This window comes from Nelumbo lutea, chromosome 3, assembly GCF_056320005.1.
Source record: "Nelumbo lutea isolate HS-2025 chromosome 3, American lotus-T2T, whole genome shotgun sequence".
Classification (NCBI taxonomy): domain Eukaryota; kingdom Viridiplantae; phylum Streptophyta; class Magnoliopsida; order Proteales; family Nelumbonaceae; genus Nelumbo; species Nelumbo lutea.
The window spans coordinates 42,227,614-42,245,735 of NC_142686.1; the positions used below are offsets into that span (position 1 = coordinate 42,227,614).

General features: G+C 38.7%; 1 protein-coding gene across 1 annotated transcript; it reads right to left on the minus strand.

Moving 5' to 3' along the window:
- Window positions 1-12,062: 12,062 nt before the first annotated feature.
- On the minus strand, window positions 12,063-14,851 carry LOC148864514 (high mobility group B protein 6-like). The gene is made up of 9 exons (XM_088978267.1): window positions 14,042-14,851; window positions 13,824-13,949; window positions 13,494-13,736; window positions 13,375-13,403; window positions 13,175-13,280; window positions 13,033-13,098; window positions 12,768-12,938; window positions 12,577-12,677; window positions 12,063-12,473 (listed from the first exon to the last, which is right to left on the minus strand). Exons 1-9 carry the CDS (start codon window positions 14,645-14,647, stop codon window positions 12,260-12,262), a joined length of 1,662 nt encoding a protein of 553 aa, XP_088834393.1. The 5' UTR covers window positions 14,648-14,851; the 3' UTR covers window positions 12,063-12,259.
- Between the last annotated feature and the right edge of the window lie 3,271 nt (window positions 14,852-18,122).

Consider the following 18,122-nt stretch of genomic DNA (forward strand, 5'->3'; position numbering starts at 1 on the left):
GACTTTTCTAAAAGTGTGATATGAACTTAGAGTCTCTATCTAATGTAATCAAAGATGGTAGGCCATGGAGTTTGACAATCTCCTTGAGGAATAAACCATCAATAAGTGAGGCATCCATTGTCTTCCCACATGCCACGAATTGAGCCATTTTTGAAAATCGGTTTACGACCACCATTATAGAATCTACCTATCGTTGGGTACATGGCAACCCGAAGAACGAAGTACATAGATATATCTACCCAAGCTCCTTTAGAAATTGGAAAGGGCATGCATAATTCAACATTGGTTATTATTCCCTTAGAAACTTGGCATATGTGACAACACTCCACAAACCTTGTGATGTTTCTTGTCATCTTGGGTCAAAAATAACTTGCTAAGATGGGATGAATTGTTTCGTCTAGCCCAAAATGTCCTTCATTGTGAAGCTCTTTGATGATTTTAGCCACCATGAGTTTGGGTCCAACCTAATTGGTTAGGTGGCTGCTTTTTTTTTCTATGGTCAAAGCATGTTGATGTGACATAGAAACATCACAGTAATTAAATAGGTCTAATATATCCCGAATATTTGGTCTCAACCCACCTATATACCTAGCCACTAATTGGTCTTCGGTTTTAGGTAACTCATTCCGGGCCACTAACAAATGAAACTTCTTTCTATATTCATCTACTGTATCAGTTCATTATTTTAGATTTTGCAATTCTTGATAAAGTAAATGAATATAATTATGGGGTAGAAATTCTAACATCATCTTTGCCTTGAGTTTCTCCCATGTCTTAATCTTTTCTTTGCATCTTCTCTACCACATGACATTCAATTGATGCCACCATGCTACTGCTCGTCCTCTAAACTAAGTGGTTATTAAGGATACAATTTTATTTTCCGGAACTTCCTTGAATTCAAGGGTTTCTTCTACCACGAAGAGCCAATCCATGAATTCTTCTGGAGTCATGCCTCATTGGAATTTTGGGATCTCAACATTGATATCTGCTTGCCACCGTCTCTGATCACCACCCACAACTACAGCCGATCTGGTTGCTTGCCTTGATGATGAAAGGGAATGTGTGGAGATACTTGCATTGGAGTCACTGTCCCTTGTTTCTGACCAGGAATGCAGCAATCTCACCTCCTCAGCAAGTGCCTCGACTTGTCTTCTCAGCTCTGCCATCTCTTCTTGTGTTTTGTTGTTGAGTTGCTGCTCCATAAGGTGAGTTACTAGTTTCTTCTTAAGAGACATAATCCGAAGAATATCAACTTGAGATCTGATAGCAACTAGCGTAGTATGAAAACGAAACACGTGAAAAAAGTTTCAAAGAAAAGAGCAAAAGTCAAATTTTAGGAAGAAAAACTATTCATTAAACAATTAAGATAATTGATAACAAGAGAACTGCCTTAGCCTTCCCTTAGCTACTCTTTATATAGGCATACACACTTATGTCTCCTAATTCTAATATGAAAACACTCTATAATAGAATCTTACTAAAACTCTTTAAAAATAAAGTCCTAATCCAAGAAAACACTCCAAAATAGAATCCTACTAAAATCCTTCAAAAGGAAAGTCCTAATTGAATATAAATTCGAAATAATGCTATCTTGGTACAAATGAACTAAGATGGAAACTCTAAGATCGTGCCAATTTGGTAAAAACATACTAAGATAGAAATCCTGTGATAATGTTATATCGGCAAATATTTAATAAGATGGGCCAGTGGCGTCATTTCTGCTTCTTATATGTCTCGGAATGGTCTCAACTTGCATAGAATTTATCGGCCTTCTCCTATACTGCATCAAAGGCTCATTGTCGTCTGGAGCTAGAAGGTCTCCTGCCAAAGACAGTGAAGAAGAAGAATTCATCGAACTGAGTTTACTCTACAACAAGGAAGTTTTCCAAAACTATGGAGTCGTCTCTCAAGTGAGAAGAAGAGTGGAGTAAAAACATCATCATTGAATAGAGGAAACCCCTATGTTTTTTGAGCAAAGGGTAATCTTAGCATTTTGAAAAGACATCGGAGATTGTTTTGGATTTATTAAATAAGCGCTTATTTTAGAGTTATTTCCTAAACATGAATAAATATTTATTGGCGTGGTCTGGCTCAAAAGAAATGCTTATTCAAATAAAGAGTTATTAAATGCACTCCCAAACCTGGCCTTAACCAATGGCCTGAAACTGGAAACCTTATGATATGAGAATGAACTGTAAGGAATTGGGATCTTATAGAATGATCATAGCTTGGATAACCATTTTTTGAATTTAAAAAAAAAAAATTGAGATGGATCTCCATAAAGTTCTTTGCAAAACAGGGAGTGAGTAACTGGGATCTAGGGATGGAGCATGGAAATTTTATCTGGGGGGGGGGCAAAACCTAAAGTAGTGGATTAGGGAAGCGGACCCATAGGGAGACCAACCATTGGATTGGGGAGTGGGGGAAGGGAGAATTTACATGAAAATTTGTATTAATAGTGGGGGATTTCTGGACCATGGGGGGTATGGCTCCCTTGGATCCCCCCTGGACTCCTCACACTACTCACAGTCATGTATGTTGAGAACATCGATCTCCAATGAAATATAACAAATAAGAATGAGAGATATTTCCAATGTGTGATTGGAATATACTATGAGATCAGATCTGGGAGTGAGGTTGGTATATGGACAGGGGTCCCCTTTTGAATGGGAGGGCACCTGTATGCTTTTAATCATGGGAGATGTTGTCAATACATAATGTGAGATTTGACTTTCCTGTCCAACTCTTTTAGGTGGTGCTTAAAATCCATGTGGTAGAACCCAAACAATGAGTGGTCTATTGTCAATTAATTCTATCTAGTCTGTTGTCAATTTAAGGAAGGGGCGACTACCTTAAATTCTATTAATATTCAACAAAATCCAAAATAATTACATTAGAGGATATAATTGGCCTGACTTTAACCCAAATTGAGATCACATCAACGCCCCACATGCAATTCCAGATTTCCTGTGAACAAAATATATTTCAATTCTTTACTAATATGATCTCACACCGTATATTTAATACATGGTGGGTCTCATGGTAAGATATGCAGTGTTAGATATTTTCTGAAATTTAAGCTTTATTGCCAATACCACCAATCCATCATCTATTTCCTAAATACTAAAGAGAAAACCCAGGAAGTCCAGTCCAGACGTTTAGACTGTGAACCTAAATCATCCATGTTTTCTGTCCGAATAAAAAGAGAAGGAAAATTTTTCAATTAATAGCTGTACTTCGGGTTAAGTGCCACTTTGGCCCTGAACATTAAAATGCGATAATTTAGTATTCAAAATTTTAAAACGTGTCAATTTAGTACCTATTATTAATCATCCGTTAAATTCCTTTGAAAAATATATAAATGCTCTTTTAATTTTCTTTATCAATGATTCAAACATTGACAAAAAATTAACAATCCTAAGTCATTGCCTCTTTTATTCAAGAAAGTTGGGATCCATAATGTCCACTTAGACATGCCCCCATTTTTCTTGAATAGAAGAAGCAAGAATTTGAGATTGTTAATTTATTGTCAATGTTTGGATGGTTGATAAAGAAAATTAGATAACACTTGATGGGCATTTGTGTTTTTTCTAAATGCCACTTAACGGCCGGTTAACAATTGGTTTACGGTAGGTACTAAATTGACACGTTTTGAATGTTTGAGTACTAAATTGACGCATTTTAAAATTCGAGATATGATAATTCATTGGAAAATACAATGGAAAAGATATGATAATTTTTCATTTTTTTTTCGTAAGGCATTTTTTCATGTTTTAAGAATGCATACATCAACTCAGTATTTTTTAACTTATCCCATTCTTTTTTTTTTTTTTTGGAAGGAAAACCTAGTATGTTAATTCATTGCATCAAATCCTTCATAAATACAGGCTTGAGAAAATAAGGAGGTGTAGACCAAGTCAATATTATAGAGATATTACCATGGTTTTTAAAAACAAATCAGTGACCGAACTAGTCAGGGGTCCGATTACTGGTTCGAACGGATAATCAACCGGTTCAACGGTTTGCTGACCAAAATCAACGGTTTTGAGGTAAAAACAGTTTTGGAGGAAAATGGAACGGGTCAGGTGACCGGTTCCCATTTTTTCCTACCCGACCGTTTGGTCCGGTCCGGTTTTGAAAACAGTGGATATTGATGAGGGCGGATTTGGTCCTCTAGTGATACTGTGACACATGTCACCTCATAACAACTAGGTGACATCCGGAACCACTTTGGCAACAAGTTGCCTTAGCCAAGTTGATGGTGTCCCACTTGGCGGCCCAAGCGCGGTCTAGCACAGGCGTGGCCTGGCGCGAGCTGGCAGCCTAGCACATGCACGACCTGGTGGCCTGGCACAGGCACCGACCTGGTGGCCTGGCGGGAGCTGGCAGCCCAGCACAAGCACGACCTGGCAGCTTGGCACAGGCATCGAGCCTAGCACATGTACAACCTGGTGGCCTGGAATAGGCACCGACCTGGCAGCTTGGCGTAGGCACCGACCTAGCAACCTAGCACATGTACGACCTGGTGGCCTGGCACAGGCACCAACTTGGCAACTTGGCACAGGCACCGACCTAGCAGCCTAGCATATGTACGACTTGGTGGCCTGGCACAAGCACCGACCTGGCGGCCTGGCACAGGCACCGACCTGGTGGCTTGGCCCATGCACAACCTGGCAGCCTGGTATAGGTGCGACCTGGCAGCTTGGCATAGGCACCGACCTGGCGGCCTGTCCCAGACGCAACCTGGCGACTTGGCACATACGCCTGGTGACTTGTAAGACATGCTCGTCGACGAATTCGGCATGCATATCCTAACACTCCCACGATCCTTGGAAGTTGGCCCATGTGCCGAACGATCTGGAGGGTGATCAACGTGCATGGCAGTTACCTCCAGAAATCTCGAACCACTTAAACGACCTCGCAGAAATCTCGGATATGGTGCATGAAGCCCACGCCAAACAATGTCTATATAAAGGCACCAACCCCAGGGGCAAGCAAGCAAGTCTCAGACTTTGTGATTTTTAGCTCGCAGTCTACTATGAGAGTACTGACTTAAGCATCGGAGCGACCTCATCGGGTTAGTCACCCTGGGTCCTCTGACATTTGGTCCCTTGCAAGTCTCTAAAGAGCAACAAAGCTCATCAATTCAGCTCGGCACCTCATAGGCAGCCCTACACCTGGGCAGCTTGGCACCTCATAGGCAGCCCTGCACCTGGTCAATTCGGTACCTTATAGGCAGATCGACACCTCACAGGTAGTTAAGCAGGCAAAGTTCTCCACTTCGGCCTGAATCATCGACCACTTGGAAGCAGACCAAATGACGAGGTAGTTAGCCCAAAATGTTGGCCATCAAACTTTAGCTAAGGTATGGTCGATTAAGGTGTAGACCGATCCCATCCGTTAGGTTTGCAGGAATAGATGCCTGCTGATATCATAATCTGGCCATTTGGTTGATCGAAATGGGATTCTCATTCCCATTCTAGTTGGAATAGGATTCCCCCATATGGGGGAATGATAATTCCAGCCCCCTGAATGCGATTTCCATTTCGCTTCCCTTTCCTTCCTATATTTATTTGACCAAAAAATTCCACTTCAATCCAAAGCCCTAATCGAGCAAGTCCTCAACATTTCATACGCCTTCCTCCATCCAAGTTAGCCACTGCCGACCGCCATCTCCAATGTAGTAAGACCAGTCGCTAGCTCCTCTATTCTTCCTCTTCTTTCACTATTAATCGAATTCTCTAAAAATAAGAGGGGGAAAGGTTTATAGAGATGTGCAATTGTTAATTTATTAATATTTATTATGAAATAATTACTGATTTTATTTAGTGTTATTAATTATTTTTAATTAATTAGCACTTTTTTATTTTTTTCTTTAACTATGAATTAAATTTATAATAAAAATTATTTAACTATTCATTAATTAATTAGTTAATTAACCAATAACTATTTTGTTGTTAATTATTAAATAATTATTTATACATTTATCATTTTTATATTATTCATTGTTATCATTAATTAATATTTTATTTTAGTAATAATTATAACTTAATTAATAATTTTAATGTTTTATTATTAATTATTCAATTATTTTTAATTGATTAATAAATTTTTAATCGGTCATGGATCTTATATTAACTCCTAAAAATACTACAAATGTGTGTACTTTTTCCAATTAAATTTGAAACAAGTTTCACCATAATTTCCCACTAAAATGGTAAGATTCCATATTTCAAAAATTGAGATATGTATTCCAACCGCTTCACCATCCTATTTCATAACATTCCACAAAGCTAAGAGAATATATTCTTATCAATCAAAAAAGAGAATATATGCTCTTTTTTTTTTTTTTTTTCTAAAAGCATCATTTTGTTGGCCTATGTTGGAATCAAATTGTAAGCATAAATGAGAAATTATTCCTTGGTCGTCTCAGCCTTAAATGGAGTTTTTTCGTCTTTTGCTTGGTCTTGTGATTTTTTGATGATGATGCGGTGTCTCTTTTATCTTTCTATGGACTATGTTATGTCAATAGGTCCTCCAGTAGGCTAGGCACACTGTTTAGCTTCTAAAACTTATCTTTGGTGGATGAGGGGATGTGGTTGGTTCCTCCTCCTTTTCTGGAATTGAGATTTGCTCCTCATACAACTCATTTCACTCTGACATCAATACCACACTAAACATCTCACCATATATTGGTAACCAATGTTTTCAAAACCAAATTAGACTGGATGGTCAGATCAGAAAATTGAGAATCAGTTATCTGACTAGTTCTGTTTCAGTTCAGAATCATTTATTGGTCAAAAACCGTTGATTTGGTCAATAAACCGCTGAACTGGGCGATCAAACTGTTGAACTGTCTATAGGACAACGATTTTTAACTATTTTCTTACTTTTCTATTATTTTTTATTTTTTTCAGAATGAACCATCCATTCAATTCAAAAGGTTGGACAGTTCGATCCAAGAACCAAACCTTGATACAGCTCCCTGTCTGATTTGATTTAAAAAACTTTATTAGGAGCATTTCATTATGAATAACAACACACAAATATAGGAAATGTCGTTATGTGGCTGGAATGTGTTGTGACGTTGGTACGAAGAGAGATCTATGAGAAGTGAATCTGATGGGGATCCTGTGCATTGATGCAATAGCGCCTGCTCTATTAGGAATTTAGGAATAGACCAATAGATCTGGACCCGGGTCTTCAATTCTTGTGTTTCCTTTATGTTGTTTAATTAATAAGTTATAAAATAATATATATATATATATTCTGGAACATCCTTTGACATTGAGAGCAAGCCTGTAAGTGTCAATCAACAAGTTACGTAATTGAGAAGAACACTTTGGATTGCGATAATGATGGACAAATGTTTTGAATGCTTAAAGGTTCTACACTTCTAGCGTTTGCTTGCGTTTTTTACACGCTGAGTGAAAGCAAATCCGAACCATGCAAATTGGGTTGTGCCAAATGCATTTTGGGAGAATAGCTTGGGCCCAGGCCCATTAGCAACCCCAACTTTCCATTCCACTTTTCCTTGTTCAGAGGAGAAGATCAGGATTCAGCCAATCAGAAACCTCCCTTTCTCTTGTAAAGTAAGTGTATTTTTTTTTTCTAGTATTTCGGCCCATTAAATCATAGTTATTCAACAATTTTTTGTTTGGAATTTGAAGAGAGATGATAAAGCAAGCTTTTAATGTTTATTTTTACGAGGAAGATCAATTATTATTCTAATAAATAAATAAATTCATATTTTATGTTTTATTTTTTAAAGTTCGACTATGTTTCTAGAAAAACTTGTAACCAATTATTGATCATACGCCGAGCAGCCGCACAAGCTTGCCTGGCTGACCCGTTTTAGGCCCATTTTGAGGCCCAGGGACTTGAAGACCCAGCCTGGTTCTTTTTTTGGGGCTGGGCTTACTTGTTAAGTAAGTCTGGCCCAACAATAGTATAAATAATAAATATATATATTAGTAATAAGTATTAGGTAATAATTTATATTACTATTTTGCCTTTTGTATTTGTGTGTGTTTTTTTTTTTGAACTTAGGTGTATAATTGCATAACATACATTGGGCTCAGACCTAGACATTTCCCGTTGAAAATTGATAAAACCCAGCCCATGATCAAGTCTACGAATCAACCAGTATATAGAAATACAAGTACCGATGAGTAATTATGTGGTATTTACCAAAAATTCATGGGGAATTTTTCCTATTTTTAAGGACAAGGATATTAAAGAAAACCAGTAATTATATTACCAAATTGGATCAACAAAAATTGGCTTAGAAAAAGATTGGATTGACAAATTTGCCTTTGAGCAGTGTTTTAAGACTCAGACCCGAGTAAATACTGGAATGCTCTCTGGGTCCCGATTTTACTGGGAAATAAGGAGGCAACCACTTGCCTCTTATTGCTTTTTATAGAATCTGGATTTCATCCTCAAAATGTCGTTACAGCCTTTACAGCCGTGGTGCAGTGGGGGTGCCCCACAACACATCCCCGTCATGTATTGGGAACATCTCCCGATGATAGTATTAGAAATGATGATGTCATCGTCAATAAATGTTCCCAATAAATGGCGGGAATGTGCTGTGAGACATTGTGAGCCATGTATTGGGAATATCTCCGATGATAGTACCAGAAATAGTGATGTCATCATCAGGAAATGTTTCCAATACACGGCAGGGATGTGCTATGAGACGTGGGGCGCAAATGTGAACTTGACTAAAACATGAAGTATGGAGATGTTTCCAATGCACAGCTGTAAGGGCTATGAGGGCCGTGTGGGGTTGCTGAACTTGTTTTCATAAGCTATAAAGTATGAACTGAGCAGACCTAATATTTTATAGATTTATTTTGTTACCAACATTGAAAATAGCAGTCCTGTGTTTTTCTTCAATAATCGTCATCATCCATACCTTATCCCTACATGGGATCAGGTACATGAATTTTGTTTCACCAATCCGTTCTATTTAATGTCATATCCATGGTTAAATTATTGTGCTTAAATTATTGAAAATAGCAGTCTTGTGCTTTTCTTCAATAATCGTCATCATCCATACCTTATTCCTACAACATGGGATCAGCTACATGAATTTTGTTTCAACGATCCATTCTATTTAATGTCATATCCATAGTTAAATTATTCCTTACTACTTCTATCCATATCCTTTTGGTCTATCCCAAGATCTTATATCCCTTTCCTTTCATGAATAGTAATGTAGTTAGAAATTAAGTGGTAAGCCTTATACGATGGTATTGCTATATATGGTTTCATTTGAAAAAGATGTGTAATTGGTGTAACTATGAATGCCGTGATATTATGTACTTAGAGAATTCCACTCCATTCCATGGATTTTTCTAAAAAAAATTATGTATATGTGAAGGCAAAACTTCACCTATTTGGAAGGAATACAAATATAAATATGTATAGTGCAAATTATTGTATTTTGTATTTTTTTTATATGCATTTGTTCTTTACATATTTCTATTTGTACTTGTTCTGAACTAAGCCTAAATAATTGCAGAAAGTACCTCTACAATTTAAGATAAACTTGTATTTTTTTATTATTATTTCCCATTCAAGAAGATTTTCTCCTAAAAATCCAGAAAAATTAAAAGGAAAGGAAGGAATTTTTTCACATAACAATTGATTTAGACTGTCAGATTGAAGTTGCCTGATGGGTGGGCCGTAGCCCATAAAATGCAGAGGTTGATCCTAGCCAACAGATAGTGTAGTAGGGATGAAATTAAAATAAATCACACCATACTCCACTTTCATGGTTCATCCCTTTATCCATGAAGATCCATGTTCATGGAGCGCGATCCGGCTAGTCTTAGCTGTCCGCTGTCTTGCTTCTGAATTCGGGGTAGCAGGGAACCTGAAACGGAAGAGATGGGAAAGCTCCGGGGGGAATCCGGTGTAGAGGCTCCAAAACTCAAGTTAGAATCCTTCAAAAGCAAGGTAACACTAGATAGCGCCAAGTTTGCATACCTCCGTTGCCGGGGGGCAGGGGGCTCTTATAGTCACTTTGTGTACTCGTCCCGAGGCCCTTGTCAGATCGGGTATGATTACCCTTGCGCTTGTCAACTCGGCTGTCATCCCTTCTGCTGAGACAGAACCGTCACTGCCTAACCGTCTAACCGGAGATGGCGGCGTCAGTGGCGGTGGCAGGTGGCCGTTTGGAGTGTTGCTGCCAAACGTCAGATCCCCAAGTCAGTCAGGCGAGGCGCCCTCGGGCACGGACTTCCCTGGTGTCAGGCATGGTACGACTTGTTTGGCTTTGGTGCCCAGAAGATGATGCGAAGTGCTGAGCGAAGTGTATCCCGAGCTGTTACAAGGTAGCAGTTCGGCGAAGTCTATCCCGAGCTGTTACAAGGTGGCAGTTCGGCGAAGTCTATCCCGAGCTGTTACAAGGTGGCAGTTCGGCGAAGTCTATCCCGAGCTGTTACAAGGTGGGTTAGTTCGGCGAAGTGTGTCCCCTTGTTCCTGCCTAGGCTTGGCCCCTTTTACCGAACTGTCGTTTTTGCCACGTGTCTCATAATAAAGAGGTCGGACCAAATCTTCCTTCATCACATGTGATGTACCGGATGGATTTTACGGAACCTAAATATTAGGTCCATTTTGTTGGATGTCTCTTCCGGTAGCCCAAAAGTCAGATTTGATCCATGCAGGAGAGACTTTACTAAGCAAGCCGGTATCCATTCCGAATTATGTGGGTCGATCCTACGGAATTGCAATAATTCCGTGTTGGGCCGCTGCTACAATGGGGTCCATTGAGAGTATTGGTGAACACATTACCGGGGGTAACGTAAAACAAACGTAGCATCATTCACCGGGGAAGAATGAATGAAGATCGACCACCGGCATGAGCACCAACATTCAAGGACTGTGATAATATGATCCACATTTCATTTCACAAGGAACTAACTCTTTTTCCAATAAACCTTATTTCTGAAGGCCCATTTACATTTGATGGCCCACTTACATTTACTCTATTTGCCCACCAAAGATAAAAGATTTCGATGGTGAGAATTCATGACAGTCCCCCCATATTAGTAGCCCTCCTATGTAAACTGCATCCTGTCCGTGAATTTAGCATCAATATATGGTCAGGATTTATCCTCCTGTACAGTGGGGTTCAAAATTCTGACCTGGACTGATCCTCTTGAATATTTGGATAAATTGTTGAAACCTCCACTCTAGTTCCTTATTGTTGTTGAAACCTTTCTTTAAAATTTGACAATTGAATCACTTCCCCTTAACTTCAAAATACCAATGCAATTAATTTTGACAAAAATGTTTATTTTTCCAACTTTTAAGTTCTATTTGTTTTTAGGGATAAGTAGACTGCACTCCACCTCAAATTTCTGGGGTCGACTGAACAATTGATAAAGTTTGTATTATTTTGTTTTTTCTTTCCTCAGAAATAAAAAAAAATAAAAATAAAAAACTTGATGAGAGGTTTCATGGTAACAAACTTCATGGAGGCACTTTACCCTAAATAATTTCAAATTCAAAATTGCCCTAGTTGACTTTACCAAAACACCCTCAGTTCAACTGTTTTTATCTAGGGGCGTCAATTTGACAAAATTTGGTCTAATTGGATCCGGTCTAATAGAAATCCATCACAGATAGGTCAGGGTCTACAATCCGATGTACTTAGGACTTTTTGGGCCAGCCCAATTCAATGTCTGTTAGATCTGTTTAAATTGGTTTTAATTTAGATTGGTTCCGATCCAAACCTGATCTTTTGACACCTGGCATTCATCTTGGCATGTGATTCCATAGAAATTTTCTAAGCTGAAGAATAACACTTCCCGAAGACAAAATTCTAAATGCTACATCTCTTACTATTTCACCCATCTACCTGCATGGAGAGGCATGAGCCTGAATGGGCCTTGTCTCTGCCTGTTCTTTAGATTTGACCAGCCCAATTCTAAATGTTATATTTCTTACTATTTCACTTATCATCCTCATGTGTTTAGACTTTTAGAGGGGAATATTTTTCAATCTAAATTTCAAATTCAATGTAAGAGTTGTTCACAGAAGTAGGAATATTTTTCAATTTGAAATCCCAGTATTTCTATTAACCAGGAACCAGTTTCAGAGATGAAACGTCAAGCTCTTGGAATAATCCCAAGTACATGGATTCAAAAGAAATTTGCTTTTTTCTCAAAAACAACCAAAACAAATCAAAAGCAGACTTTGTTCAACGTGTAATCACTTGAACATGATGAGAAATTCCTATGGGCTTTCATTTTTGTGGCTCTGAATCAATGGTTGCTGCTCTAGATTTGTTGTATTCTTCCAGTTCCTTTTTGTAAGCCTCCATGGCCTCTGCGGCTTTAGCATTCCATATCTGTTTATCAGCTTCACTAAATTCATTCCATTTCACTGAAATCAGAGCATTAAGGGTAGAATTGTTAATGCCCGGTCTTTCCTGTAACAAATTCTTCCTCGCTTCTTTGCTGCATTTACCCAAAAATACAAAACTAAGTTAGAAATGAAAGAGCTCCAACTGCATTTGGCGATTAAACTTGACAAAAGGAAATCATGTATCATAGAAGGGACCTGAAGAGAAGGAATGACGAAGCTGGTTTCTTTGGCTTCTTGGGGTCCCCATTCTGTTCTTCTTTTTGTTTCTTTTTCTTCTGTCGGTTTTCTTTTGTTTTCTGTGAGCAAGAAACCAAAATTTACTTTACCCAAAATAAACAAATAAATAAAATCCATAGCTCAATGTGATGCAATGACAATTCGCAAACCTTGATCAAATTTTCTGTTTTCTCTTTCTTCTTCAGTAGCTGGAGCGCCTCATGTTTCTGAATTTTCATCTGCTGCTCCTCTTCCTGTTTAAGAGCTTCAGCTTCCTCCTCCTTCCTCTGTTTGTAAAGTTCCATTTGTCGCAGATATTCTTCCTTCTGCTCCTTTGCAATCTAGAAGATTCCAAGAGAAATTAAAACAAAAAGCACTCGAGAAGATTAAGATGCAGAATCTGCACAAGCAAGTCTCTCCAATGAGATTATCAACCTTTTCATAAGGTCCTCGCTGTTCTTCTGTCATGTTCTTCCACTCCTCTCCAGCAATCTTCGCAATCTACCCAGCATTCAAAAATGTTAATGAACAAAGAAAGACAAAGCTTCATTCAGATGATATAGGGTCCACCTACTACCTCCAGAATGTTGGTGTTCTCTGCGAGCAGAGTTGCCCTTCGATCCTTTGAGAAAATGAAGAAGGCTGAGAGAGGCTTCTTGGGCTTCAGTGGATCCCGTTCTTTCCTGCAATAGTTGAAATGAAAAAACAGGCAAGCTGTAAATGCCTTTACAAGCAGAGCTAAGAAACAGAAAGGCCAAAAAGCTGAACGGGATTTACTTTGCTTTGTTGTTCTCTTTATCCAATTCCTGTTACACATTTAAGTTAAAAAATGTCAGGTTCTTTAATGCCAAGAGAGATTTTCCAGGTACTCAGACTGAGGATGGACCAATTCTAACCTGTTTGAACTGAAGATATTGCTCGAGCAACTCCATTGCCGTTTTCTGTTTCTGTTCCTCCTCGAGAAGCTTCATTGCTTCATTCTCGCGCTTCTCCTTACCGATTATCTGTAGATAAGCTTCCTTGTCAGCCTGGTACCGTTCCTCGTAGGGCTTTTTCTCTTCTGAGCTGAGGCTCTTCCATTTAGCGCCCAATATGTTCGAGATCTCTTTGAAACCCGCGTCTGGGTTATTTTTCTTGGCCTATAAAACAGAAAGGCCAAAGCATAAAAAATTTCGAACGGGATTGAAACGAAAATTCCGGAGTTTGAAATATTTTCGCCGTCTTACCTCATTCCACTGGTCCTTGCACCACAAGACATAAGCTGGAGACGGCCTTTTCTTTTCCGGGCATGCGTTCTTCTTTTTCTTGTTCTCTTCCTTTTCTCTCAGAGATTGAACAACAATGGGAAAACTCTACAATCGAGGAGTAAAAGAAAAGCACGATCAAGAACGAACCCCAAACCAGGAAAACAGGGGAAAAAGGAAAAGAGGCCAAGAAGACAAACCATGGTTGGCTTGAACTCTTTTAGCTTCTGCAACTTCTTCAGCTCCAGTTGAAGCTTCTCCTGCTCCTTGCCACGATTTTCCAGTTCTTCTTGTTTTTGCTTCAACATGTCATCTCGAGCCTTTAGGAGTTGTTCAGTCTTCTCCTTTTCAAGGCGCATCTGTTCAAGTTTCCCTTGCAGTTCTTCCAACTCTTTCTCGAAAGACATCTTGGACTCTTTCTTCTTTGAAGCAGCTTTGGTTTTCTTGGGCGAGCGAGGAAGGGAAAGGGTTTCATGATTCTCCTTCTCAGCATCTTGGAGCGGTGGTAAGGGGGAAGGAGAGGCTTGAGAGATCTTTCCCGCTAAGATGTTGGCCTCATTTGCCGTTGCGTTCTTCGGCTTCAAGGCCCTTCGGTTCCTTCCTTTCTTGGAGGGAACAGAGTCAGTGTCCACCTGCATCTCAGCAACAGTAGTGGCGTCACACACTGCTGATGATGAAGGAGCGTGGGAGATGTTGATATTGGCGTCATTTTCCGATGAGTTTTTGGGCTTCGCTGCTCTTTTACTCCTTCCTTTCTTTGCAGGTACGAGGCCTGAATCCATGGGCATAATAGCAGTAGTAGACATGGCTGCACGAACACACAAAAAGGAAAGAGAGAGAGAGAGAGAAACAGATAAAGATGAAAATGAGAGATATAGAGCCTGCAAGGGAGCTTATAAATGAAAAACAGGAGGTTCCCAACGGTTACATTTTTCAAATTCAAATGACCCTATATTTCAGATTCGTTATACCGTTGGCACAAGTGTAACGGCGAAATATAGCGTTGGCCCAAGTCAACGTGGAGGGTGCTTCTCTCTTATCTAGGCGCAGATCTGAACCCGTCCTCCGCTCCTTTATGCTTTTTACTGCTTTTACTTTAGGCACCCATCGTCTCGTCGAAGCGCAAATGCAGTCCGGATGGGATGGACTCCGGACATCGGAAACATCTCACGTGGATAGAAATGAAAAGATGTTTCCAATGCACGACTGTAGAGTATCCTAGATAACAGATCCGGAGACGCTACAGGCTACAGCCGACACATCCGGACCGGAACCGGAATCAATCCCTATTGACAAAGAGAACATGGGCCGTTGAAAAGAGCCTTAGCTCCTTTCCACAGGGAGCAAACCTGGTTGTCCCATATTCCATCCCATGCCCCCCCCCCCCATTCGAGTTCATGAAAGGACAAGTAGCCAAGAGATTGATTGCATGTTGGCCGTTGGATAATACTCACATCTGCGCCCCACGATGCCCACACACATCTCCACCCTGTATTGGGAATATCACATCTACCGATAATAGTGTGGGAGATGATGAAACATCATGGTAGACGTTCTCAATACAAAGTGGGGATGTGCTGTGGGGCATAGTGGGGCGCAGATGTGACCACGCAATCAGCCCCTATCCTTTCCATGTTATTGGGCCAATTAAGTGTATTAATGGTAGCACAAAATCCGCATCCTGATTCTCCTATCCAATTATTGATTACTTGGATTCGAAGTTTTGAATTTAATTCCATCCGATCCGATTAAAATCAAAATCTGATTATATTATAATATTTATTGATTTTAATATATAAATTTTATATAATTATATTTAAAATTATAAATATATATGTTTATATATTATATTATATATGAATATATATAATAAATTTAATATATTTTACATTAATTTATTATATATAAAAATTGAAAAGTAATTAATTTTTAAATTTTTTATATTTCAAAAATTAAAGTAGACTAAAGGGATGAAGTACGACAATCTAACAAAATCAAATACATTTTTAAGAAAAATAACCAAAAAATTGAGTGGGAGAGGTTTTGCTTTTTTTTTCTAGACTAAAATGCCCCAAACTCTTGTTCATCACCACTATTCATTGACTAACATCTCATAAGCAGTAAAGCGTCATTCGACAGAGAAAAGACAAAGACCATGACTTCAGCATCTTTAGTAAAGCGTGGACATGGATGAGCCACACCCTAATTTAATGTGCATAGTATTTTCTCGTGGATGGTTCATACTATGGTGTGGATAGTTTGTGGGAATATTTTAGTATAACACACCTGCGTTACATTGGTCCAATTGCTCTCGTTTTATTTAATCTTTTAATAATTTTAAAATTTTTAATATTTTATCAATAAAATAATAATTTTCAATGTTAATTCTAGCACAAGTCTAGTGGTTCTCTTTTTCAACTCATTTTTCATTATTTAAATATTAATTTGTAATATTTTTATCAATAAAATAATATTTAAAATAATATTTTTTAATTATTTAAAAATGCAATTGTTGTCTATATATTGATGCATTTTTTTCAATTTATTTACCATATAAAATGCAAAAATTAGACATTTATGATCGACTATGCAAACCTCCCATAAAATATATATGAGATACATGGAATCAAAAAGTGTGTTGTCGATAAACCTGTTCATGGGTCGGGTCGGGTCGGGCCGAGCTCGAGTCAGGCTTTCACTCTGCATTAACATATTTTTTTAAGGCCCGAGCTCAAGCTCAACCCGACCATTGGGACTACAACTTGGGCCCGAGCCCAACCCTCATAAAAAGCCTGAAGTATATAGCTCATGCCACTGCTAAAGCGGCTGAAGAGAGAGAGAGAGAGAGAGAGAAATTATAAAGAAAAAATAAAAAAATGTATATATTAAATTATTAATATACATATTATATATTTTATATTATATAAATGAGTCGGGCTTGGCTTTTTTGACAAATCCCAAGCCTGACCCGACACAAAATCGGGCTTGGTGTTTTAGGCCCGAGGTCAGGCTCGCAAGCCTAATTACATGCCCAAGCCCGATCAGGGTGCAGGTCGGGCCGGGCCGGGCCGTCGGACTACCCTGCCCATGAATAGGTCTAGTTGTGGACCAGTCCACACCACACCTACAAAATGCCACCATGGGTGTGGACTGGTTTGATCCACACAATCTATCCACAGTTCAAAACAGTTGTGGAATAATGGAGATCGAGGTGCTAGCCAAATGGCTCAAGCTAATATTCCCAAATATTCTCAAGATCCTTTGTAAGGAATCGGCGATTCAATGACTAGGGCAAGAACAAAGATGATGAAAGAGGTTCTACAAGGCTTCATTAGGGAAGTGCATGACAAAGAGACTGTTCTAGAAGATTCTAAGACTATTCTACCAGTTTCCAAAACTTCACCAAGGATAATCATCTATCTTTATGTGCAAGACGATGTGCAAAGCTTAAAACTTGAAGAACAAAGCTTGATGGGCTTGGTGCATGGACATGATAAGAAAATGCCCAATTCGCATGCAAAGATGTATTGATGGGCTTGCTTTGTCTTGTTGGGATTGTTTTTATCTTGTTTTGTTTACTTTGACTTTTCTATGCTTAGTTGTCATTAGTTGTAGTCTTTTAGAATGATTCCTATTTCAAAGCAGATTTGTTTTCCTAAATTAAAGGGATCCTCATCAGTTAGGTGTTTCCTGATAAGATAATTATTAGTTAGGAGTTTCCTTATAAGATAATGATGCGTACATGCCTATATAAAGGCTATAACCATGTAAAACAAAATCATCAATAATACAGTGGTATTTTCAGCAAGCTTAGCTTTGCCTTCTTGTGTTCTTGGTAGAATACAATATATTGACTTATCAATGGAGTGATCAACCTTTGTGGCGTCTTCATGATTAGATTCTTTAAGGACTTAGTTTCCTTAAGGTTCTAATCTGATCAACTATAGCTTGTTTTCTAGCTTCTGGGTGCGCATAACAACTTGATTCAAGAGTTCCTAGAGCAGGTCGTCTAGTGGGTTCTTATCATTTGATATCAGAGCCTTGTTTCTAGAAACATGTTACTTATCCTTTGCTTATCCTTGTATTGTGTTTTTCTTTGATCTTTGCATGTAGTAGAAAGCCTTATGTGCTGATTCGGCCAAACTTCTTGTGAAAGGAAGAGGAGAAAGTTGGGGGTTTTAGCAATAGGCAGAGGAAAGGGAAGAAAATGAGAAGAATGTCAACTAGGATAGTGATTCATAACCTTAGCCGCTAGCCCCTCATTCTATTTATAATTAACTT

Bases quoted from the DNA above. Each gene is read 5' to 3' on its own strand.
- LOC148864514 (XM_088978267.1), bottom strand. From the start codon at position 14,647: ATGTCTACTACTGCTATTATGCCCATGGATTCAGGCCTCGTACCTGCA. The intron at 12,939-13,032 runs GTTGATAATCTC...GGAATCTTCTAG, and splicing joins AGCGAGGACCTTATGAAAAG to ATTGCAAAGGAGCAGAAGGA. The intron at 12,678-12,767 runs GTTTGCGAATTG...TCTTGCTCACAG, and splicing joins AAACAGAAAATTTGATCAAG to AAAACAAAAGAAAACCGACA.